Genomic DNA, 25,508 nt, shown 5'->3' with positions numbered 1-25,508 from the left:
AATTTTTAGTCAGCTACGTTAATCATGTTCTGCTATCCCACCCTATCAAGAGCCAGACATGATAGAAGCATACCCTTTTACATCTTTTATTGCTACCTCTTTTGGACCTTCCCTAGCCCTTTTAAAGGGTTGAATTCTTTTACTAACTGGGCGAGAATTCAGGGTAGCTATTATTAATCTAAATGATAACATGTAGAGCCTGTTCGGAAATGTTAGACCCATCGCAGCACACATGCATATAAATCAAGGAGGTCCATCCATTATCTACCATTGGATGGAAAGTGTTTTAAAAGCCACACTAATTGTATGTAGAGCTGTACTTGAACCGAGATTGCTCGGTTAACTTGCTCAACTTGACTCAAAAAAGAGTCATTCTACTTGGTTCGAGCTGAACCAAGCTGATTTTTTTATCTCAAAAAAATTTCAAGTCTGAGTCCGAACTCGACTTGGAACTTGACTTGTTCGAATCGATTCAACTCGGATCGGATTCACTTAATATAAATATTTATATATTTAAATATATTACATATTATATATTATAAATATTATAATATTTATATTAAAAACCCTAGAATCTAATCTCGAACTCAGCTTGTAGGGTCAAATTCAAACTCAGCTCAAAAGATTGAGCTCAAGCTCGGCTCGAGCCTGGACCAAGCCAAGCCGAGTTCAAGCTGGTGTAGCCTGCTGGCCGAACCAAGCCGAGCTTGCTGGACTCGGGTTCTTGTGTACAACTCTAATTGTATGATCCAAGCCATCCAACCAGTGACCTTCCTTCAAACCTGTGGTAGAAAACAAAACATGGCCAATGGTAAACTCTAAGATTTGGAAAGGGCAGAAGAAGCAATCTTATGATCATCCAACAGGAGTGGTTTTGGAACCATGTGTAATCTTATGATCGTCTTTGGAATCATGTGCCATCCGCAATGATATCATTTCCCTGTAATTGCATGGGTGATCTGGCACGCCCAACATAGACCACTGACCTGTAACATATGGGGGAAGATGTCTGCTAGGGATGCAACTTGGGTTGTTTTCTCAACCCGAGCCCAACCCAACCTTAAGAGGACCTAACCAGCAACCCAACCTCACCGGAATTCCGACCTGAGGTGCCCAGCCCGTAAACAACCCGACTAAGGTCCTCTATACTCGACTCTCAACCCAACCTGACCAGACCCAAGCGAATGCGATTCCTCCCAGCCCGACCCAAATTAGCTCAACCCGAACCCAACCTGAGTTCAAAGCAGGATGCCTTTTTTCAACATGAACCCAACCTGAGGACCTTGACAACCCAACCCAACTAGAACTCAGGGTTGGGTCTGTTGGGTTCTGGTTGACCCGAACTCAAGTTGCAGCCCTAATGTCCACCCATCATGCAAAATGACATGCTAAAACATGGGGTCGTGCGTGTCCATGCCCATGCATAATCCATTTGAGTATACATGTCATTTTCAGGAGTGGCATACCAATATAAGTCGCCTGTCTGAATACTCAAAGTCATCTTATCAATACTTGCATTTCCATAACTAAGGTGTCACGGAAGAACTGCTTGCAGTCTCAGCATCCACAATCAGCAAACACAAACAACACAAGCCCAAAGTGGTAGACATGTGCAAGATCCAGGCCATCCATCAGACAGGCCTGATGGTGAATGTGCCTTGGCCCAGAAATCATCCCAGTCAATTCATCAGTTGGGCCGACAAAAAGGGGACAATTGCTTTTTTCTCTTCAAGCAGTCCATTTTTGGGCTAGGGTGCATTCAGCATGGGGCTCACCCAATGAATGGCCTGGATCTTCTTCACATGCCGCCTTCCGCACATGTGGGGAGCTTCTGTTTGGTGCTTGGAGACGGGTGTCTGCAAGTAAAGCTTTCTTCCAAGGTGTTTACATTCCCTGGCTTTTCCGTATTTCCGTCGATGATATATCCACGCGAAACGCCTCCTTTGGTATTGAAATAAACATGTCCTTTAACTCTTCTGGAATGTCGAAATCTTCAAGAACCTGGAACATGCCATAGAAAACACAATATAAATGTTTCCTGTGACAAGTAGAATTTGTGCCATGTACAACAGTGCAAGCACCAATGGACAACACTGACGCACCTTGAAAACCCCATCAACGTTGCGACCGCCTACGAGAAAAGTGCAACCTGATCTTTTGCATCCGATCAATATCTCCAGCATTCTATCATGATCGCCACCATAATATTTTGGCTGTTCAGCAGACAGAAGTTGCATAAACCACATATATCACTTAAAATTGTTTGCATGTTTCTAAACTGTCCCCAGAAAGCATCCGGAAGATGAAGAATTATTGGGTCATGATACATCTGGATGCAAAGAGCCCTAATGTACCCAATCTGCATAAGAAGATTCATGTTTTGGCAATCCAGACCATTGATCTTATGGGCCCCAACCATTAACGAGGAACACTTGGATTCAGAGATCCTTGGTCAGGGTTACAAATAGATAAGAAAGATGCAACAACAATCTGGAAAAGAAGGCCGAAGACTGGATGGTTAGGATCTCAGGGCACCCATCATCCACCATGGGGGCCATGAGATCAATGGCCTGGATAACAGAACCATGGACCCAACTTGTATGATTCTGATGCATCAAGACATTGTAATACCTCCTGGAAGAGAATAGTTTTTGTTGCTTCTAATATGGAAGACCATCAAGCTGAAGAAAATTTCAGATTTAAAAAATAAAAGGAAAAAGAAAAAGAAAAACAGAGGAGGATAAGAAGACCATCAAGTTCACAGTTTGCATGAATTGCTTTTAGATAAAACTCTATAAAAGAACATGGACACACCCTTACTTTGCTTCAAGAAATGGCGCTTGAAGTTGCAACCTTGAGATGCTATTTTATATCCTAGATTGCCAGAAATGGAACAAAAGATGCTGTATGGATAAATATGGAGCTTGAACATGTTCTAGGCTTCGTCTTTTTCTTTTTTCCACCAAAACCATCTACATGAAAACTCATGCAATTTATATCTAATAATGTTTTAATGGGTTGTTGGGAATTGCACTAGTGGCAACAATGCCCCATTTAGAATGGAACCCACTTTAAATAGTGATGCGGACATCAGTGGTGCACCCTTTAAAGTGTACCAGAGGAGGAGGTGTCGCCGACAGAGTACTGGAGCAGAGGAGTTGATGTGGATGGACGTGGAGTCCATCAGACCCATTTTCTAATGCGCTATGAGTGCAGGAGTGGCATGACCACACCCTGACACACGGGTGTTTTACTTTTAGGTGTTTTTGTTCTTTTTTCTTATTTCAAGGGCTTTATTGCACTTTCTTTTTTCGTCTTTATTTTTTTCGTTATTTTTCTTGTTTTCAGGGGCTTTAGTGCACTTTTACTGTTTCCATAGCTTATAAATACGTTATGAGAAACCCTATTTTCATTATTATTGAATGTATAGAAATTCGTATTTTTCCTTCCTCTTTTTCAAGAGATTATTAGGATTTCAGAATTGGCCCTTGGGTGTTAAGGATTCCACCCCGATTTCAGGTTTCCTTTTTTCTAAATCTTCAAGGTGTAGGAAAAGGTAAAAATCCTCCTCCTTTTCTTTTGACGACAAAAGGACCCGTACTTTCTTCATCTTGAACCCTTCATTCTTCACCCCATTCGTTCATCTCTAGATATCTCCTTTCTAGTTTGAACGGAAAAGAGGGATGGTTAGTCAGTAGAATCAAATCCAAACTTAACCGTGGACTGACTTATCCTAGATCTGGAATATCCTCATATCCCTAGGTCCTCCCTTTTTACTGTTTACGCGATTTTATGCTAAGGGGCATGATCTTGACGGAATGACCTCATCTTTGTGTTGAAATTTACCTAATCCCTTTGATTGAAAAGGGTTAGTTGATTCGTGTATTTACTTGAACATTCTTTAACCTAATTATACATGCATCTAGGATTAGGTCATCACATGCCCCTGCATCAAATAGTTAATAATGTAGTAATGGTTGAAACTTGCAGAAACCCCATTCTGCATTGAGCAGAATTGAGAAAGTCCATTGAACCGGTACAGGTGCTAAGTTGGAGTACTATGAGCAAGCAGGCCTTCATTATTAGATGTTCCTTTAGTTACTTGGGAATTAGTTCGGAATTTAAATTTCAATGTAATTGAACAAGTATTTTAAGAGTAATGACTTGCGTAGTGAGCATGGCATGATCATTTAATTTTAAGTTCGGCGATAATTTCCAGTCGAGTGTGGATGATGTTTAATTGGATTAAAATTAGTATACTTGATGTAATAAAAATTAAATAATCTAGATCACGTGCTTGGGATTCAGGTCTTGAGTAGCCTTACTCGGGTACTTGGATTTCGGACTGTGAAAAGTTGGCACAAATGGCAAGCAAGCTCAATGCAACAAATGGAAGAATTGGGCAGAGTGGCAATTTGGGCCGACACCTATTCTGGTCACAAAAACATAGTAAATTCTAAATGCATTAGGTTCTATTACTTGGTTGTTCAAAGGACAAACTTCCATTTATGTGTAAGGTTCTGTTGACACATGAATTTTGGTACTTAGCCAAAACGAGCCCCCACGAATCCAAAGGCACCTTTGTGCCACACCATCTCAACTCCAACAACACTGTGCTGAAATTGACATCATCACTTCCCTACAAAAGGGAAGAAAACCATGCGCCACATGCAGAGCCATCTGCGTCCAACAGAGAGACCTCCATGCCAAGCTGCCAAAACAAGCGCAAAGAGCAGGTGTCGGGAATCTCAGACTCACATACCTATAAATACCCACAAGGCACTCATTTTAAGGGGTAATGAGAGACTGAGAATTAGAGACCAATGAATCAAAAGGGTTGGATGGAAGCCGACACTCATAAGGTGAACCTCATATGCCTGAACCTTCCACCCCTACCATTGGGAATCCTTGTGCCATGCATTGGGGACCCAATGAAGGGAGGAGCTCTGTGCCACAAGCCAGAACCTTAGAAGGCCTAACACCAAGCACCGTGCACTAAATGAATCGAGCTTTGCACCAGTCACAGAGTTCTCCTTTAGCCTACGAGACTGTTACAATCGTAGACAGCCCACAATAGCTTCTCATATAGCTATGCCCCAAAACAAGCGCATACCCATCAGTAATCCTTGCGCTAGGCGCAAAGGATCTCATCATCTCATGATGAGAGCTAGAGAGTCACCTCCTACCCATCCTTGACATATAAGCCCTCACGGTATTGTCAGGACAATCATTTGTGTACGCCAAGCCAACCACAACTTTCTTGGTTTTAGAAACTTTGAAGACGAGGCTATGTCATAGGGCGCTCCACTCTAGTTTTACCTTTCAATCAAGGGTTTTCCCTAGAGATGTAATTAAAGGCCTATGTCAAACCACTAACTGGAATGAAATGACCCCAGATTAACGAAAGCCACTCGACTTTCTTTGAGTGCATAACATGTAATCATTTGCATTCATTTTTATTTATTTTTTGATAAATAACAGAGAACGATTTCATTAAGAGAAAAGGAGGGGGAAAGGGCACGCTGAGATAGCGACCCCTTACCCACCCAAATGAGACAGTTTACATAGCTTTAGCTTGACTATAAAACAGGCTCATTCTGTAATGAACTGATAAACTCTTTTGACAATGGAATGTACTGGCTTAGAAATATCCTTAAAACATCTCCCATTTCTTTCTTCCCAAACCGCCCACCACACTGCCAGCAGGGCCATTCTCCAAACCGTGGATCTGTTTTTGCTTAGAGACGCTCCCTACCAGGCTGAAATCAATCGATCCGTAGAATTTGGGAGAGCCCAATAAACATGGAAAGAGGATAAAATTTCTTACCAAACCATGTGGAAGAAAGAGCAATGAATAAACAGATGATCAACCGTTTCTTCGTGGGGCATACAGCATAGGCAGATGTTGGTAATGATCATTCCTCTTTTTCTGAGGTTATCGACCGTTAGAACTTTCCTCTTGCCCACCAGCCATCCGAACACCGTGATCTTTGGGGGGACTTGGTAATCATTTGCATTCATGAAGTAGGGTTTGGAACATTCAATAACCCGTTTAAGGACAACAACAATTCCTCAATTCAACCAAGGAATTCCGATATCTTTATTACGAATCATCCTTGCTTATCGACTATATGACGCCACTGCCTCTCATGGTCAACCCATGACGCCAACAATGGCTACATGAGACGTCTAACTCCCAACGGCTAACGGAGAGGTCTAGGCACTATTCTATCTTGCCAATATTGCCTCCAATACAATCGACACCATTTCCAACATGACAACAATACCCCTCTAACACAATCCCTAGAGAGCAAATTCAACTCCACTCACAAAGATTTTTTTTTTTTCACCAACAGGTTCATAAACAAAGTGTCAACTCCTAAACTATTCACCAAAACCACGTAGGCAGGGAAGGAGGCAACATAAATGATGATCCTAAGGCACCAAATGCGTGTCAACAATAACAGCAGCAATGTACTTAGCATGGTATTAAGTATCTGTTGATGTGAGTTGCCCACAGACCAGAACTGGTTGGACTTGGTTGGAAATTGTGTGCATGTGGGGAGGCAACTATATAAGTGGATTGCACGGCATGCATAACATGCACTATTGAATCTAGAAGACATGAATACCATGCATGATGCATCAAAAGATCATGTACATGACAAGTAATAGTACACATGCACTCCATCTTTAGTTTGTACATGCATCACACGAGGTGCATGGCATGTGTCCCATTGTCTCTCATCATACATGCACATGACATATTAAGCAATATGCATTCTATGATGAGTAGAGATTCCTCACATTGATGAGCCTCGCTACCGTGTCTGCGCCAATTACAAAAGCACTGCCAGGAAACAGTTCTGCTTTCTTGTAAAAATAAGGCTGATTGGAAATAATCACCGTCTTTCCTGCCATTTTTAAATAGCATGAGATAGCAAACAAGAGTTTTGCATGTGTAAATAAATGATCTATACCATCACTACAAATTTGTTCTAGTGTATAGATATACTTGATTGTCATTCAATTTACAAAAGGCACACTGAAAAAAAAAATGATAGTAGATGATTCATAGACACAATTAAGAAAATAGAAAAATGCAAGAGGTAAACTGCATACATGATCATAGGGTAGGAACTGGGCTCAGCTCGCTCTGGCCCAGGCCAAGTCCACAACCTGTTTTGGGCTAGTTTTCAGCCGATCCTATAGGCTGAGTGTTAGGCCATGGCCTGAGGTTAGGATTGATGACTAACTGGCTCAATTTGGCTTATGTGCCTGAAGGCCTGACAAAAATCAGCCCAGCCCAAACTTCTCACATTGGTTGGTTGAGTATTTGGCTGGAGGAACCAGCCAGCCCAAGACTGATTTTTTAGTTCACAACCAGGGCTCGGTCCAAGCCAGCCCAACATTGTAATCACCATAAAAGATATTTCTCACACTGTCCATAACAGTTACACAAAAGCAGATTTTAAAATCTTGCTCTTAAGTGAAATGATAGGTGGGGATGATCAGATGGATCAAATGCTTCCCCTGTCAATTGTAGTCTCTGTGGATTATTCAAATCTGAGGAACATTTGCATCTGATATGGTACTTCATGGTTACAGTATGGGGTCCATGTTGGATATGATTCAGCAATACCAAAATATTTTATATTAAAATAGCAATTAGATTTTATAAATGTTGGAATAATAAAGTCCCTCGATATACATTGATACACCACTCTCTGACAGCTTAAGCTTTTAAAGTAAATGGTTGTTTGACATGGTATCAGAGCAAAAGGTCCTATGTTCGAATCTCGAGAGCAGCAAATATGCCTCGCTAATATATTATTCTCCCACGGGGGGTTAGGAAAATCAGGTGCAACCCAGGGACCGGGAAATCAAGCCCGGCCTATTCATGGTGTGAGTGTCCCTCCACCCTCGTCAGTATGTTCCCGTGCGGAGTTCCCACCCTGCACGTGCGGGGGGTGTTGGAATGATAAAGTCCCTTGATATACATTGATACACAACACTTTGACAGCTTAAGCTTTTAGAGTAAATGGTTGTTTGACAATAAAAACATATCTTTAAGAAATAATCAAATTATTTTAAAAACGTTTTACTGATAAAAGTTTTATAAAATCTTAAATATATAGCCATCCACATACCCTAGGCTTTGGGGGTCAAATGAGTCCAACAACTAGATCAATAGCTGTACCTGACACCCTTGCCAATACAAACGGATGAAGCCAGCACTCCCACATGGACTCTAAAACCAGTTCAGGGCCTGCTACTATTTATTGATCTTTAATATATAATAAAAAAAATTATATAGTGAATTTAGTTTAATTTCTTAGATTGTTCTTTTATGAGCTTGACTCACGGGTCTGAAATTCACTACCAGCTGTGTTTTTGGACCATCTCAGTTCTGAGAACTGTCTTGGAATCTGGCTGAGAAGACATGGTGTCAGAAGTGTTTTAATCCCAATGTTGCAAGATTTCCTAAGGAATTGAAGGTGTAGTGTTCAGAGGGAGGGGTTGTTTGTTGGAGGTGCATTAATAGCTGTTTCTTGGTTCTGCTGAGGATTGTTTGGTGTAATTGTATGAAGCTCATCTTCTTCTTTTTTAATAAAGAACTTCATTAGATAGAAACAAAAGGTCAGGAAAAGGAAACAAAAATGGGTGGGGAGTGGGGTTCAAAGGGAAGAAAGAAATCAGTCTTCACTAGTAGTTCCAAGACACTAAAACATGAAACAGATAAGAGAAACAGCATTTGCAACTTATAGGAAGAAATGAGGCTCTAGTTTGAATGAAATTAGACCTTTGCAATCAAATAGAAAACAAACAATTCCATTAACTTGGGCACAAAATGAAAAGGAAAAGGAAAAGGAAAAGAAAAGAGAAAAGAACAGAATATGTGAATAAAACCTTACCAGTTTTCTCGAATTGCTTAACCCGATCTTTGATTTGAGATACTGTCAGTGGAGGTTTATCTGCATTAATTGCTGAAATCTCAAAGCATGGAAGACCATCACCACAAATGCTGCATAGGAAAGAAAAAATCAGTAATAGTATCCAATGCTCATTAAAAGAGCATAATAAGGCTAACACTGATGTGTAAACTATATTTGCATGTGCCTCACTTTTCAAAGAAAGAGCTAATAAGGCTAACACTGATGTGTAAACTATATTTGCATGTGCCTCACTTTTCAAAGAAAGAGCATAATAAGGCTAACACTGATGTGTAAACTATATTTGCATGTGCCGGGCTTTTCAAAGATTTAGGAAATTGAGTATCTGGGTCAGTATCCCAGAGGAGAGAACATGAACCCAGTTGTATTTTGAGAGCCTACACTCACTCCCAACACCGGCCACTAACAAGGTGTAAGAAGACTTAACAGGTAGTTCTAGAACTCCCAACACCAGCCACTAACTGATGGAGAATGGCGAATCAAACCCTTTATCTCATAGCCCAGGCCCCACATCCCATGGGTTAGGTCCTTGGCCGAACTCCCCTTGTGAGCCCCACATCACACGAGCCACCCGCCTCACACGGGCCGCCCACCCCGAGTGTGTCCCCGCATCCCACATGCTACTCCACTCGAGCCCGGTGTGAAAATGCCCCTGCTCCCTGCCCCCCTCCCTCCCATCCCAATCCTATGATTCTAGCTCCCATTCTCCTGAAGTTTTCTGAATACCGTAGTTCCTCCCTAACCACTCTTAACATTCTTCAACAAACCCTAACCCCATCCATGTGAACCTATTTTAAACAAACCCCAACACAGGATCTTTCCATTTTAGTGAAATCTCAACACACCTCAATGCAGGATCTTTCCATTTTAGTGACGTCTCCAAATACCGGAATCTACACTGTTTTCGGTAAGTGTGAAAGAGAGGTGGACATGCTCACATTTCATACATCAGTGATTCCTATGTAGCTTTTCCAAAGAGTGAACATGATTAAGATATCGCTTGACAATTGCTGAGGGCTGATGTCAGGTGAAAAGCGGGTTGTCAAACATTTTCAAATCTTGATGATTGGACATAAAGCCAACAATAAATTGATGGGACACAGCTATGATGATGATGATGACGACGATGACAACGACTACAATGATGATGATGATGATGACGACGATGACGACAACTACAATGATGATGATGATGGTGATGAAACCAAAAAAGATAGGTGGATCAAGATCCATATACCTTGATGCGACTTCCAAAAGTTTGAGATGACCATCATGCAAAGGATTAAATGAACCGGATAATATAATCTTTCTTTCTGAACTTGATGCATTTGTCTCTGCAAATCCAGTCCTTAACATAAATAACAGCAAAATTGAAAGAAAGCGCCATGTATTACAGTTTGTGTACTGATAAAAATCTAAATTGTATTTCATGTTAAATCAAGCTATGGATTATACTAATACCATTTGAAAAGGAATAAACTTTCATGCATATTTGTCCATCAATAAGTTGCTGTAACTCTTGGTCTTCATTGAACAGCATTTCATGTTCATCAGGCACTTCAGAATCTGTCAGTTCTGAAACAAACGTAGCAGAAACTTTGCAAGCATCTGCAACTGCCTTTACCAAACGTGTTGACAGATCAAGATATCAGAAGAAACAATTATAGGAATGATTATAGAAGATAATCAACAAACCAAAAATCACATGCAGCAAAATTCACAACCAATGTACTGGGATGCTATCTACCATACAGGCCAGATGGCATACTACAACAAATCATCCAGTGCTACAGATCATTCATAGATGAGCCTTGAATAGTTCCTTGAGAATAAACAGTATCCTGAGTTTCTTCTTCAGTTTTGCCCCTTTATTGATAAGTAACGGATCTTATTAAAAAATATGAGTGCATCAAGAATTACTAATGCCTATACTAAAGAAAAGTTAAGATATAACTCTGACAACAGAGGGGAGTATGGAAATCAAATGACAGTACTGTGCAAAGTTAAGCCATACAGCATTCAGAGTTACACTCGAGCTTCGTAAGTTTTCCTTTGAAATTTCTCAATTACGAAATACCTGTGTCTAAACATTTATCATCCGTATGGTAGGTTTTCTCGTCAATAAACTGATAGCATATTAAATTAAAGGTAAGTACAGGTCCCATTCTCAAAAGAGACCTTTCATCCATAGTATAGTTAGAAACATGATCTGCATCCCATATTTATTACATATGTACACCATGCTCATTTTTTTCAAGACGAGATAAAAAAGGCAAGATTGTCTTGAACAAGATTCAGCTAGTAGCTGCAGCAATAGGCATGGATATAAAAGGGAGCTTGATGTTTTTCTTATTCTTTCTTGAGAAATGATAAATCCATTCAATAGAAAAGAACAAAGTGGAAGAGGGACCTAGTCCACAATACAAAGAGTCACCCAGCCAACAACATCCATAGCTAAAATATCAGCCACTTGATTGGCCTCTCATCAGACAGAGGCAAATGAAATGTTTATCCAGGAAGCAATATCTTGCATCTCATTAGAAATAGAGAACTCCCAAGGCCTCCAAGTTATTGGAAGAAGCCGAAGAAATATAAGCCAGAGGCTCTAAAACATTAATCTCCTCACACACACAAGGTTCAGATGACTCGTGGATAATTCCTTTACCATCCCTATGCACACTGTTTATCCCATAACGACATGGATTACCGTGTGAGGAACATAAAAGTTTCCAAACCCTGGCCAGAAGGCATTTCCGGAGGCTTCTAACTTCAAGAGTCGGTGTGATGCTGGCGTACAACCCACCTAGTCCACCATAGGGCCCAACAATATTGTAGGCCCGCAGCCTACTGTAAGGGCCGAATATGTGCTGATTTTTGGACTGTTTATTTTATAGATTTGAGGGCCTAAATTAAGGATTGCAATTTACTATTTTTAGAAGTACAGGGGGCTGATTTATAAAACTATTTTTAGATGTAATTGAAGATATGAGGAGCTAATTTAGAGATGTAATTAGAATTATTTTCTATATTTGCTTTTACTATTATTAGGCTTTTACCATCTTAGATTCATTTGAAATAAATTATGATTGATTTGAAATCAATCTATTGGTTAGGGGGTTTATCATTAAAGATTCATTTAGGGCCCTGTAAGTTTTCCAAATTCCTTTAAAATGCAAAGTAAATGAGCCATCATTATCATTCCGAGGTGTTTGTTTAAACATGAATTATGGCTCGTAAATCGAGAGTCAAATACAGTTGTAAAGGAAGCAGGTAAAGTAAATTGTAATCATTACATTTTCATATTATAAAACTATCAATTTAACAATGATTTCTCGGTGAAACAAACAATGTAGCAAAATCATCATTACAGTAAAATGCAAGTGATGTCACCACATAATTAAAAGAGTAAATAATTATTACCCATTTATAGCCATTTACTGCTGCAATTGGAAAACTAAATAGGCCCGTAATGTCTATAAAAGGGTGAGTGGTGTAGGAAGTAGTCATTCCAAATTTTTTAAGTGTGAGTTTTTCTTAAGAATTGTAAGAGAAGAAGTTGATATCAATAAAGTTCTCTCCCTCTCTACTCTAATATTCTTATGGGTGTACTCTTGTTCATTTCTTTGAGATTAGGTTGTTGTCGTGCCAAGGCCTTATTGACTCGATAACCAAGTTACACCACACTGCCAAGCTATGAACTACCGTAGCTAATCTTTAAGGAGACTCATAGCGTCATCCCAAGAATGAATTATCTGCATGTGTTAGAGAAGGAGATATTTTTAACCTTTATCTATCAATGTAAATACTAAAGGACCTTTTTAAAAAATAAAAATTGCTCCATACCTTTCTTTTTCCCCCCTTTTTAAACATTGAAATATTTATTGAATACTAGAAGCAAAATTAGAGAGGGGATGACCAAAAGTCATCCATAATATAGCAGATGAAAAATCGAAGAGCCACGGCCCCATTTATAATTATGTCCTGATTCTTGAACTTCTCAGAACACATCCTCTTTTTAGTCTCAAAGTTACAGGAAACACAATTGTCCTATTCTTTCCAGATTGAATGAAGGCCTGACAATGATGAAAGATACGTGATGAGGACATCCAAGCACCAGTCAAAGTATACCAAAGGAGGAGGAGAGCGCCATTTCTTTATGGCTAGGTGATGCATACATGGGGCCCTGTGGGCCCAATTTGAGTGCCTACCCCGTTGAAAACCCCACATGCATGATTATGCATCTTTGATGGCCCTACACTGGGAAGATGCATGTGAGCTACTTAGTTGGACCATTCTGACCGTTGGATCATCGTCATTCGACATCTTGATCGTGGGCCACGAAATAGTTTAGTTTATTTAATTGTTTATATGCTTGTTATTTTTTATTTAGTTTATATTTTTGTTAAATTTAGGGAGTTCAAAACAACTTTTATTTTATTGAGCGTCATTATGTGAAACTTTTTATCTGAGAGCATCTTTTTGTAAAAACTCTTTCCCGAGACTATATAAGGGTTGGACGTCCCCAACCTACCTATTATTGCATATGAAATAAGAAATTTTCTTTCTCTTTGCTTTGTGATGAAGTAAAACCTCCTATGATTGGAGCAATTTGGTGCGACGCCATGTAGTGATTCATAGTTATCATTAGCTTTCATTTTCTTCTATCAAAAGGTATTTCTTCTCTTTCTCTTTCTCTTTCTTTCTAGTTCTCTTTTTCTTTTTTCTCCAACAACAACTCATCTCCATCTCCATTCTTATTCTTCCTTCTTCCAATTCATACACCTGCAACCTAAGCCATCCCTAGAATCCCAAATCACAACCCTAAATCCCCAATTCAAACCCTAATCCCCAAAACATAACCCTAGTTTCCTAAAACCCTAATTCTTAAAATCCTAACTCTCAAAACCCTAATTCCCCATAACCTACTTCCAAACCCTAATTTCCATAATCCAATTCCCAAACCCTCACAAACCAAGTGAACCCCTTTGAATTGAGAACAACCCCTATACTTAGATGGAAGTCCTAACTTCCATAGATCCTAATTATTTGGTATTTTATTGGAACTACATTGCGGGATTGTCGTATGGCTTGAATTCAAACATGTTACATTGCTGATTAATAAAAAATAAAAAATAAAAACTTGTGTTAGGTTAGCTTTATTTTGCGCTTTAACTAATCCGTTGATGATCTTATTGCATCATTCTAGGCTAGGTCATCTGTCTTTCATCAATGCCATAGTGCTTTCCTTTTCTTCCACACATGGACACCCACCCATGCATTGAAAAGAGCTGAAATAGGACTCGGTCTGACCTATTACAGCTTAAAGATCCGCTGCAACTGAGTCCACACAAAAGAAGCGAGAAAGATGCCTTAGCACTTGTTTTTTCTTCCCCATATGAAAAGAAGCTCCCTATTAGAAACAGTCATATACTCAAACTACCCTAAACTTTGCACATCCAAATCTGAATGGCTGGAAACGAAACATTCCAAGTCATCAAAATTACAAATCATAGAACGCGACATTTGAATAAAATAAATGGGATCTTTTGGCAGACTATCACACCAATTCTGTGCATATTCCAAATATAGTTTTTGAACATGGATATTAAGACACTGAAATAGCAAAGAACTTATATCTTCACATAGAAAATGTTCAATTTAAAATGAGGTAGATGAATATTCTTTCAGCTATAATACTGGCTATGCACCTTGAGTAGAAGACGACTCGAGATTGTGTCTTCTTCTTCACGAGTTCGTAGACCCTAAGAAACAATTCAACAATAGGCATTCTAAATATATCAATATATCTAATATAAAACTCTAGGTAAGAGACAAAAGGCCCAAGACAATGCAGTAAATACCTTTGACAAGGTAACATTTGATACCCAAAGCCGATCAGATGTTCTTGTTGACAAGTAAAACCTGTATAATTCAAAGTGTCCAAAAAGACAGCCCATATCATATTTTCGAACAACTTGATCCAAAAAGATAAAAACAACGCAATCATTGAAAGATAACTTACACAAAACCGCTGGGAAGTAAAGCTTAATCAATAGTCAGCCCATAAATAGGACTATATGATCCTGACCCTGAGGATATGAATAATTTCTTGTAGTTTTAGAATAAACAATTGTGGCACAGAGCTTGGTGATGCAGACTATTAATCTCATAGCCCCTACCACCAATGGAACCCTACCTCAAAACTCTCCCTGAGGGGAGAATCCTAACCAAGGTATTCAATAACGTAATGGTGGCTGTAAATAGATATAGATCATAATGTCCTGTTGTTGTTGTCATCATTATCATTATTATTTATTATTATTTAATATGCAATGGAGGTTTTATTAAAGGTGTGTTTGGTTGCACCAAATATCATGAAATTTGTTCATAATAATTAGTGCAACCAAATGCACCCTAAAAGCTAGGGGGGTGGAATTGAAGAGACAAAAGTGAGTGACCCTTTCTTCACTCCCTCCTTAGCAAGAGACAACAGTATCACTCACACCCCTTCGGATAACCAAGAATGATATGTTATGATCTCATCGATGTTAACCATGGTAGCAATTTTTTTTTGAAGGGTAATATATTTTATTGAAGAAATGTTTGAAAAAATACAAAGCAGCAAAAAGTACATGGTAGAAATTTTAAACACCAAAAGAGTACCATTTAAAAATTTTAAAAAATTTTAATTAAAAAAAAAAAAAACACTATAACATTGCCAAAGTGAGTGTGAGAGATGGAGCTTCAAATGGAAAGTAGGAAACCCATAATGGGCCAAGAAGAAGAACATTGTGAACCATGAATTACACAGGTGGGATTGGCAGCATGCCTTATTGAGCAAGAGCAAGTGGAGATTTTCAATGAGATCAAGGAATTGTAGCATAGTTAATGACAACATGAACAAGAGAAGTCACCAGGTGAAAATTGTAGCATACTCAAGGTTCTAATGGCAATTAAACCATGGAAACGTTTGCGCCATGATCCCATAATGTTGGATCTTAGAAACTAAAGAGCCTAACCTTCCAGGCTGCACTTTTATACGGTTCTCACAAGGTGGCCGGGATCAGCTATTTAAGCATGAGGAGCAGATTAAGAGCACAGTATCAAGAGTTATATGATCCCAGACCCTACGACATCTACAGTATCCTCACATCCTTAGTCTGTGTAAGTGGGCCCATGTTCTGGTGCTCCAGACTGTTGAACTGATGAGGCCCACATTGGATGGCCTAAAAATCTACTTGATGCGATAACGTTTACCCTTCCATACACAGCTTGCAAATAGACATTGGAGAAAGAATTACAATATCTACATTCAAGTAAATAAAGCGTGGAAGATTGGATGATCAAGAACTTCCAAATTCAACGATTTTTTGGAGCAAGGTCCATCCAAGGTGGCGTTCATCATTGCAGCAGTCTGTATCACTGAACCATGGACACTGCTTGTACAAACTGAAAACCCAAGGATACAATGCATATCCATAGATCAAGAATCATATATTTCCTTACTATCAACATTGAGTACATAAACATGCCTGGTCATTGATAAGAACTCCTAGGTGGTTTGTCTTATGATGGTCTTTGGACTGGAGGAGACATCAAACTGTGATCGTATTTCCATTATAGTTGTATGACATTGTGGTAACTTGAGATGGCACCTGACAGAAATTTAAGGCTCATCTAATGTCTGTATTTGATACCAGAACGACAAGCAAACTAGAGTAGTTTCTTGGGATTGTAGTAAAAGAGCTTTGCTTAGCCCACACGTGTTTGCAACACAGCTCATGTACACCCCACACGTGTGCCAGCATGACACCAAGTCTAAGGTCCAAACTATCTATCAGAAGGGGCATCATTGTATTGATGCCCTGGGCCCCTAGCCCAAGAATCAGACTGATCCAATGGTCAAGTGGGACACAGTTTGCAAAACAATCTGTGAAAATTTTTGGAGTTCTCTAAACCATCCACTTGTTTCAAATATTGGGGCCCACCTGCTGAGTGCACTAGAATTATTTTTGGGAAACGTCTACAAGGTCGGACCAACCTGATGGATGAATTGGATCTCACACCTAGGTGCCATGACAGTACAAGTGTGGCATGTACCCTAGGTCCCTAACTTTCTTGCATGCAAACGTGTGGGCTTAGCAAAGCTCTGTAGTCAAAACAAAGATATAAAGAAAACGACCATACAATAAATAAAAGAACTGCGAGAAAATGAGCTCCTTTTGTTGTCTATATGAGAAGAGAGATCATCACTTCCAAATCAATGTTGAATACATAAGATTGGGCTGCCAGAAGAGCTACCTCAATATTTAATAGACCCTAAAAAAGTGTATACATGCAACTTAATATGGTGTAACATAATTTAAGACAGAAAAGCACCTAATGAAATAGGCATACTCAATTACCCCATTGTTTCTACAATAGCTACTAAACAAGTTGCATAATATGAAAGGGCTGAAGAACCTTTCAGAACTATCCATTTTGCCAAAACAAATGGAAAAAAAAAAAAAAAAAGAAGGCATAATGACTGGAGAGAACAAGAAGAGTGATACCTATGATTCCCGCGTTTTAGAGGTACGCTAGCCAAAGACCCTGTAAAACCCACACCTACAACTGGAAAACCTATCCAGAAAACAGCAAGATGTCACATTCACACACAAGAAATTGTTACACTCAAACTATCAAGGAACTTTTTTTGGAGAGATAACTATCAAGGAACTTGATTCTTGCACTTGAGGAATGATAAGATTACTTCATGAGCACGACTTATGTTGATCTTAGTTATTGCTAATAGATGTGGATGTGGGTCATACCACTGTACGGCCTACCTAGGGTCACTTAGAATTGTTTCTACGCTTGCTCTTTTGTTAATAGTGGTTGACGCCATGATGGAGATTCTATCTTTTGTTATTAAGGGCACTTTTGTCATTATGAAAAATTCATTAATACAAAAAAGGGAGAGTGGGGGTGTCAACCCTATTTTGGGTCTCTCTCTTCTCCTAACCTTTTCGTCTTCTTTCTCTCTTTCTTTTCTTCTCTCTCTTTCCCTATACTTTCACATTGTATTAGAGGATCCTTGTTTCTGATTTAACATTTTTCTTCCTCCTATTCTCTCCTTCTTTCTCGCTCTTTTATCTTTTGGTACGTCTCATCCCTCTTGTGCTGGAAATCTTTTAAGAAACCTAGGGTTTCTTTTTCTTTTTCTTTTTCTTTTTCTTTTTTGGGCCTTGTGTAATGGTCCGTGCATGAGTAGGTAAATGAAGTCCGTGTGATCTCACCTCTCATGTGATTATTATAAGCATGTGGAGTGGTTGCCCATGTTGGATGCCATGTTCATGATCATCTGCAATTGTAGCCGGTTGGAACATGTAGACATGTTATGCTCATTGTGTGAAGCGTACAAGTGGAGCATTCGTGAATTGTGCTAAGTCAGCACATGTTTGTGCAAGACTTGTAATATTCTCTTTTTCACTTATTCTAATGGAGATGAAAATTGATCCAAAATCTAGATTCATAAATCCATCTAATTTTTTAGGGGTCCAGATAGCCTCTATTAAATTAAATGGAACAAATGATCTCCAATGATCTAAGTCCATCCAAGTGTTTCAAACGGCCATGGGAAAATTAAGATATTCGACCATAGAGAAACCTCATCAGAGTTCCAGTACTATTGATCAATGAATCCAAGAGAATGCCTAAATTATGACATGATTGTGGAACAGTGTGAAACCATCCATCGGTGCGAATGTAATGTTTCTAAACACCGCAAAGGAAGTGTGGGATGCACTGTGAGAGATGTATTCATCCGACAAAAACATATCTCGTGTAGCAGTTATATGAAGAAATATTTGAGCTTCAACAAGGTGATATATTTGTAAGTGAATACTATTCCAAATTCAAAAGAATGTGAGAGAAGATGAATGTGTATCGGTCTCTTACTACTAATTTGGAGTAGCTACGTCAGCAATGTGAAGAGTTCTGTACGGCCAAGTTCTTATCGAGGTTGAAACGTGAGTATGAACTAGTTCATACACAAATTTTAGGTGGCAAGTATGTGCCATCTCTTAACGAGGTGTGTGCTCGCCTCTGGCGTGTATCTCTGGGCTCTACGAGTAGAATCAATGACAATTCAGCTTTAACATCTTCAAGCGTTCGAGGCCATGGTGGTGGTCGTGGCGAAATAAGAGAAGATCATGGATATAAGAAGTGCACACACTGTGGGCCCTTTAATAACTCTGTTGAAAAATGTTGAGATCTCCATGCAAAGTTGGAATGGCTAATCAAGCATCTTACATTGGAGAGAGCAACGGGCCTTATCCAGCTAGTTATACGTCTATAGCCCCACAATCACGTATTACTGGTGAAATGGTTACACTAACTCAAGAGGAATACTCCAAGTTGCTAAAAAAACTGGAGAATCAACCTGTTTCCACCACTTCTGCAACTACTTCTAACCTTACGACTACATTTGTTGCCTCAAGTATGGCCTATTTAGAATCCAACTCCTTGTTCTAATGGGCCATTGACTCTAAAGCATCTGACCATATGACAAGTGAGTCCAGTGTGTTTTCCTCCACTAATACACCGTTAATAAGTTCATCTGTCACTCAGTAAATGATACCTATTCCAAAGTATGTGAAATTGGTACTATTCATACAAGTTATTCCTTTTCATTATTATTTGTCCTGTTTGTTCCAAAATTTCTTTTTAAGTCTTCTGTCTATTAGAAAACTTACCAAATCTCTTAAGTGTTTGTTACTTTCTATCATTCACAATGTGTTTCCCAAAATCTAAAGATGAAGAAGAAGAGTGGTGGAGAACATAAACCAGGTGAGTTGTACGATCATGATTGTAACGTCATTGGAAAAGCAGCACAGAAAAGCATCTCCCTTCATATCACAATCAGGCTACACGAATATACTCCAAGCTTGGGATCGATAGCATTTATGCTCTAGCTTGAGGGAGAGTGTTAATGGAAATAGATGTGGGTCGAACCACTATACAACTTACCTGGGCTCACGTGGTTTTGTTTCTATGCTTGCTCTTTTGTTAATAGTGGTTTAGGACAATGAAAGTTCATTAATACAAAAGAGGGAGAGTGGGGGCGTCAACCCTAATTTGCTTCCCTCTCTTCTCCCCACCTTCTCTTCTCTCCTTTCTCTCAAAGTTACACATTAACAGCTCAAGAATGGCAAGATTATTTCATGAGAACAACTCATCATAATGATAAGCTAGGTTTGATTTTCACTTCACAATGGGATGAAAAGGCAGGAGAAGAAGCTGATTAGAGACCAGCAGGGTAGAATGAATAACTATTTAAAGCCTGGTATGTGTTGAAGATGACAGTATTGCACCCTGTCCACATGGGTAAGCATCACAAACATAAATATACACTTACCAGGAAAGTCTCCTTAAATCTATGTAGCTTTCTAGAAATTATGACGTCTTGATGTATGCATGTGTCTGCATGTTTGACACTCCCACACACAGTACATGAAAAAAAAAATTTATATTTAATTATTATCATTGTCTTGTATTTTAGGATACATTTCTATAGATAAATAATTAAGGCTTCCTTATATCACTTTTTAACACAAAAAAGAACATACTATTAAATATAATATTTTATTATTTTAAACATTTGCATGGATGGGTCAGTGAATCCGACTTTAGAATAATAAAACATTTGCATGGATGAAGTTGGATTCACTGACTCATCCAAACAGATGTTTAAAATAATAAAATATTGTATTTCATAGCCGCAGTTTCTAACACCCCATATCATTGACCTTCTATGGAATCATTTGAGTATGAAGGCTAGAAAATGCTCACTGGTGTTTACTACAATCAGGAGAAGGTGAGGTGGAACAGATCTCACTTTGAATGTTAATCTTGATTTCCGAAAAGGAAGCTTGAGCTTTGTTTCCAATGATTGAAAAAACAGGCTATGTAAAGCCAACCCCAAAGCTTGGAAAGGGATGATGATGATGGTATGCGGTTAGCTTTGAATGCAAAAGTTACATTTGGATGTCCCCGTAAAGGAGGCCAAGCAGGATGCTTTTGTGCACAAATTAATATCCATTATGTTTCATGTACGAAATGAAGTATAATGGATATGATTTAGGTTGGAGAAGGAAGAAAAATCCAGTATGATGCAAATCACATTATCTTTGTTGCCCCAAATGCTGTGCACAATTCATTCTAGCCGTGATTACGGTTACATCAATAAATCATAAGCTTTAAGGTATGACTAAGGCCTGGAAAAACCAGATTCTAATGTGTCCACACAGGGAGACAGCAATGCAATTCAAGTCAGTCTTATGTGTCCTCGACACAGGGTGCAGCAATGTAATTCAAGTCTACCATTATCATTGTCATGTTTAAGGCAAGGATCAAAAGCACAAGTTCTTTAATTACAAACACGCATACGAGCACGCACACGCACGCGCGCACACACACACACACATTCAAAATATTGTTTCCACGATATGCTTGCACTATTTAAGTGATTAAGCAAGAAAATGCGAAACCTGGTCTAGAAAGCTTCAATGCACGATTATACGCTACTAACGCCATTTCCTCTACAGTTTGTTGACTGGTAAATTGTGTGGGAATCTGCAAAACAGATACGAATATAAATAATGTCAACGAGGAAAAATCTATTTTACAAATTCACATTCTTCATGATCGTTTCATTTTTTTTTTAATGAATAGTTAGAACTTAATAGAAGAAGAGAAAAGCACAAGGAAAATAAGGACGGATATATAAGAAGATGAGGCATTGGGTTCAAAGAGAAGCAACTCTCTCGAAACTCCTCTAGGTAGATGGAACTATTCATCATATGTCTTTCTTTTCTTTTATTTTCTTTTTTCTTTTTTTCTTTTTTTGTTAATCTTTTCCTCTGTATTGGACTAAATTATTGAAATACAATTCAACTTTGCATCCAAATGCAGATAAGTGTATCCTCTCAATCTGAAAACTATTAGGCTACATTTGGATGCACAAGCAAATCGAACTACAATAGCCAGTTTAGTCAAGAGAAGTATAAATTAATGATACTTCGTAGTATTCATAATGAGGAAGCAGCCCTCAAATTCCAGTTACGCGTCCTTCAAGTCCAACTTGAACATAGCATCATTGAATTTTGGAGCCCAGACCCTCAAAACGTGTAAGCAAGGAGGAAAATTATAATTTGGTCACTGTCTGCTTCGTCAGGCTAATTCAACTCAACAGTGCATCCAAACGCAACCCTAATTTCAATAGGCATTCATGTATCCATCAAACTCAACAAAGTCACCCAAACACAACTAGACACAGGTTGCCTCTACTACTTTTATTCTAATTTGAGTTCCTACAGCCTTGAGATGATGCCCTCCAAACATAAATAGTCTAAAATAGGCGAGTAATCAATACAGCACAATACTTGCCAAAAATGATTTGGGCTCAACATCACAAGCAAAATGCTCACAAAACAGAGAGAAAATTATTTACACAGTAGCCGAGCATTCCAATTTCCAACCCATATGCATTCACAAAACAGCAGCATGTGTACCATACATGTTCCTCAATTTGAACTGTCTAAATTGTAGGACCCATCCTGACCCAAAAGTCAAACTTAACGGGTGACCCTCACTGTCCAATTGGTAGCCATCAAACATGGCGTTAAAATGGAAAAACAACCAACAGTACAAATTCAACCAGATAAATCCATCAATCAAAAGCAAAGATCTTCCAAGCAATCCATCTCCAGGGCCGCACCCATCCACAATGGGCCCAACGAATTGGACAAGCATGAACCAATCTACATCTAAAGGATTGTCATACTCTGCCAGTGTATCAAATGATTCGTGAAAAAAAAAAAATTCTACCTGTAAGTCCAGCCATTTTTTTCTCACCAAAGTGTCACACATGTAGAAAATCCGATCTATCCAAAAGGTGGGCCACACTATGATGAGAACATGATTTTGGCTCATAGAAGCAAAATGTAGAGTGTTTACAAGTGGCAAACAATTTATACTAAAATCCTCACTTTTTTTTCCTTCAAAAAAGCTATGTTTAGTTTTGCTTACAACTTTCCTGAATCCCTCTCTAATAAAAAGGAATCACACCCAACTTTCAAAACCCACGTCTCTCTCGGTTTAGCCTAAGGGGTCATTTGGATGCTTGTAAAGTCATTAAGTTGTAATCCGATTACAGGTTTAAAGTGTTTACATGTGGCCCTATTTGGCCGGGGAAACAGTTGTCTGTGTTTGGATGATGTGAAATCTGTTTACAACCTGTAATTAGGTATTCACTCACAAGTCACAACAGAGCTTGGAGTCGTAAAAGGCATAAGGAAGCTTGATTGCAAGATCCACCCGTCAAGCAGGTACGAAAGTCGGCCTTAGTAATCCGAGAATCCTTTAAAAATAATCAAACGACATATAAAGTTTTTATGAAAGATAGATCATTGGGATAAGCCCAACTCAATAAAGCTTGTGGCCGATATTTATGGTAAACAAATCATTTGGTGGGCCCACTAATTCAAACACGGCACTAAGGTTTGATAAAATCCCAACATATGAGAAGTTGCAAGCCTAGCAACAATAACAAAGAGAGAGAGGTTTGTCTTCATCTTCTTCTTCTTTTTTCCTTCTTCATCTTCTTCTTTCACTTTGGGTCCCTGTAGCCGTTGGAAGATGATATGCAACTCTCCCTGGCATGAAATTTTTCAAAAATTATAGTTGTTGCCTGAAATCCCTTTACCTGTAATCTGAAACATGACTTTTTCTCATGTTTCATATTACAGCTAAAAGCCGTAATCGGATTACAGCCTGCAATCTTATTACAGGCAGATATACCCATCCAAACACCCCCTGTAATCTGATTACCTGTAAACAGATTCCTACTTAAGGACTTTATAGGCATCCCAACAACCCTTAAGGATCGACCCAAGGCTTTATCATGATGGACTCAACCCAATGACATATCTTATATCAAGCACTCATATGCATTTGAAGATTAAGGTGAGATTTCTCGCTCCAGGTTTTGTCTAGTTTAAATATCCACTTTGATATCTAGTAAACACTTTACCTATCAGCCAAACACAAAAAACTATTTACCCCAGAAAACTCTTCTTTTTTGGTTTTTGAAGATTAATCCTGGAAACACTTTACCACTTTGCCAAACATGAAACAGTTTATAAAGAGTTTCCAACTTAAAATTTACAAGCATCCAAACGCGCCTGGACTGCCATACTCCACCCGTGTATCAAATGACACCTCATCAGGTGGTATGAACAAATCTAATTTACTTTCCGGCAAACCCGCGCAAAAGGTGGGCATACAATGATGGTCAGCTGGTATGAAGATCAGGCCAATCCACTCATCAGGTGGTACACAATGTCAAAAACAACGTACAGCCAATGGTACGTCTCAGTATACTGGCATGGTCAGCCCAATGGGTGGATCAGCTTGATTTTCATCCCAAATGATCATAGTGGCGTGGCCCACCTTTTCCACGGATTGGATATTCTACGCATGCGACAAATCCTCACGACATTTGATCATTTCTCGGCACAATAAAACTGTAAAACGGCAAAAAAATGTATGAACACAAGAAGAATGGGATTAAAAAAAAAAATAGAATGAATTCTGGAAAAAATTAAAATAAAAACTACGCATAAAAAAGCCCAGAAAGAAGAGAAATGTCTGATCATACCTTGCCGAGTAATTGAGACAAAGAGATCTTGGAGTACGGAACGACAGCTTCGAGAACAGTGTTAGAAGCGCCTGGGGCAGACAGGAGCCATCCAACTGCCTGCGGCGGAAGAAGCAATTTCTCGAACAGATGGTAAGCAACATTGAGAAAGAGGGATTACGATCTACAACAGACGAGAGGATGGGAAAGGGACCTGAGAAGCTCCTCCCGCCAGATAGATGACCGCTTGAGTGGGGCTCGAGTGTACGGCCTCAACGATGGCGCGGATCCAACCGTCCGTCATTGATTATGGATTTTGTCTGATATCCTGTTTGTCTCGTCGGAGTCTGAGGAGGAAATATGGCGGGCGAGGGCGCGGGCGCGGATTGGGTACTACCGTGAAGAGAAGAAAAGGGTGCAAGACGAAAATTACTTGAAAAGTCAAGGACAAAGGAAATGTCTACCTACATCAGCTAACTAAACTCACCCATCACTCATTTTTTAAGAGTTTTTATTTTATTTTTAGTAGTTTAAGAAAAATTAAGTAGTAAAATAAGAGTTTTACCAAACGGTTTATTTTCAAAATAAGAGTTTATGTTATAGAGTAAATAAAAAAGCTCTTATTAATAAAGATTCCAAACAGCCGTGTTGCTTGGTAAAGTTTTAATTTTACCACTTGAAATTTTAAAAACTAGCAAAAAAAAAAAAAAATTTTATCCTTGAAAATTAAGCAATGTTACTTTAAAAAAATGAATAAGCATGTTGATATTTTTAGTTAATATTTGAACAAGTTTGTCCTTGAACTTATTAGGCAATTCTCATCTTACCCTCCTCTTCTCTCTACCATCTCTTTAGTGTGGGCTCACATGATGAAC

The 25,508-nt window shown here is 38.9% G+C and overlaps 1 protein-coding gene across 2 annotated transcripts; it reads right to left on the bottom strand.

The window, feature by feature from the left end:
* Nucleotides 1-1,420: 1,420 nt before the first annotated feature.
* On the bottom strand, nt 1,421-25,025 carry LOC131234843 (uncharacterized). Of its 2 annotated transcripts, XM_058231821.1 has the most exons (12): nt 24,848-25,025; nt 24,655-24,753; nt 21,485-21,569; nt 17,507-17,576; nt 14,816-14,876; nt 14,663-14,716; nt 10,416-10,572; nt 10,192-10,288; nt 8,916-9,025; nt 6,808-6,914; nt 2,103-2,213; nt 1,421-2,001 (listed from the first exon to the last, which is right to left on the bottom strand). In XM_058231821.1, exons 1-12 carry the CDS (start codon nt 24,935-24,937, stop codon nt 1,885-1,887), a joined length of 1,158 nt encoding a protein of 385 aa, XP_058087804.1. In that variant the 5' UTR covers nt 24,938-25,025; the 3' UTR covers nt 1,421-1,884. The 2 variants fall into 2 exon arrangements, with proteins under 2 accessions (XP_058087804.1, XP_058087805.1); XM_058231822.1 differs by lacking the exons at nt 1,421-2,001; nt 2,103-2,213 and adding an exon at nt 4,432-4,711.
* Between the last annotated feature and the right edge of the window lie 483 nt (nt 25,026-25,508).

The sequence above is a fragment of the Magnolia sinica genome, chromosome 19 (assembly GCF_029962835.1).
Source record: "Magnolia sinica isolate HGM2019 chromosome 19, MsV1, whole genome shotgun sequence".
NCBI lineage: Eukaryota > Viridiplantae > Streptophyta > Magnoliopsida > Magnoliales > Magnoliaceae > Magnolia > Magnolia sinica.
This window is presented reverse-complemented; position numbering and strand designations above follow the sequence as displayed.

Bases quoted from the DNA above. Each gene is read 5' to 3' on its own strand.
- LOC131234843 (XM_058231821.1), bottom strand. From the start codon at position 24,937: ATGACGGACGGTTGGATCCGCGCCATCGTTGAGGCCGTACACTCGAGC. The intron at 21,570-24,654 runs GTATGATCAGAC...TCTGTTTTGCAG, and splicing joins TGTCTCAATTACTCGGCAAG to ATTCCCACACAATTTACCAG. The intron at 10,573-14,662 runs GTGCATAGCCAG...CGTTTGGTAAAG, and splicing joins CGAGTCGTCTTCTACTCAAG to GCAGTTGCAGATGCTTGCAA.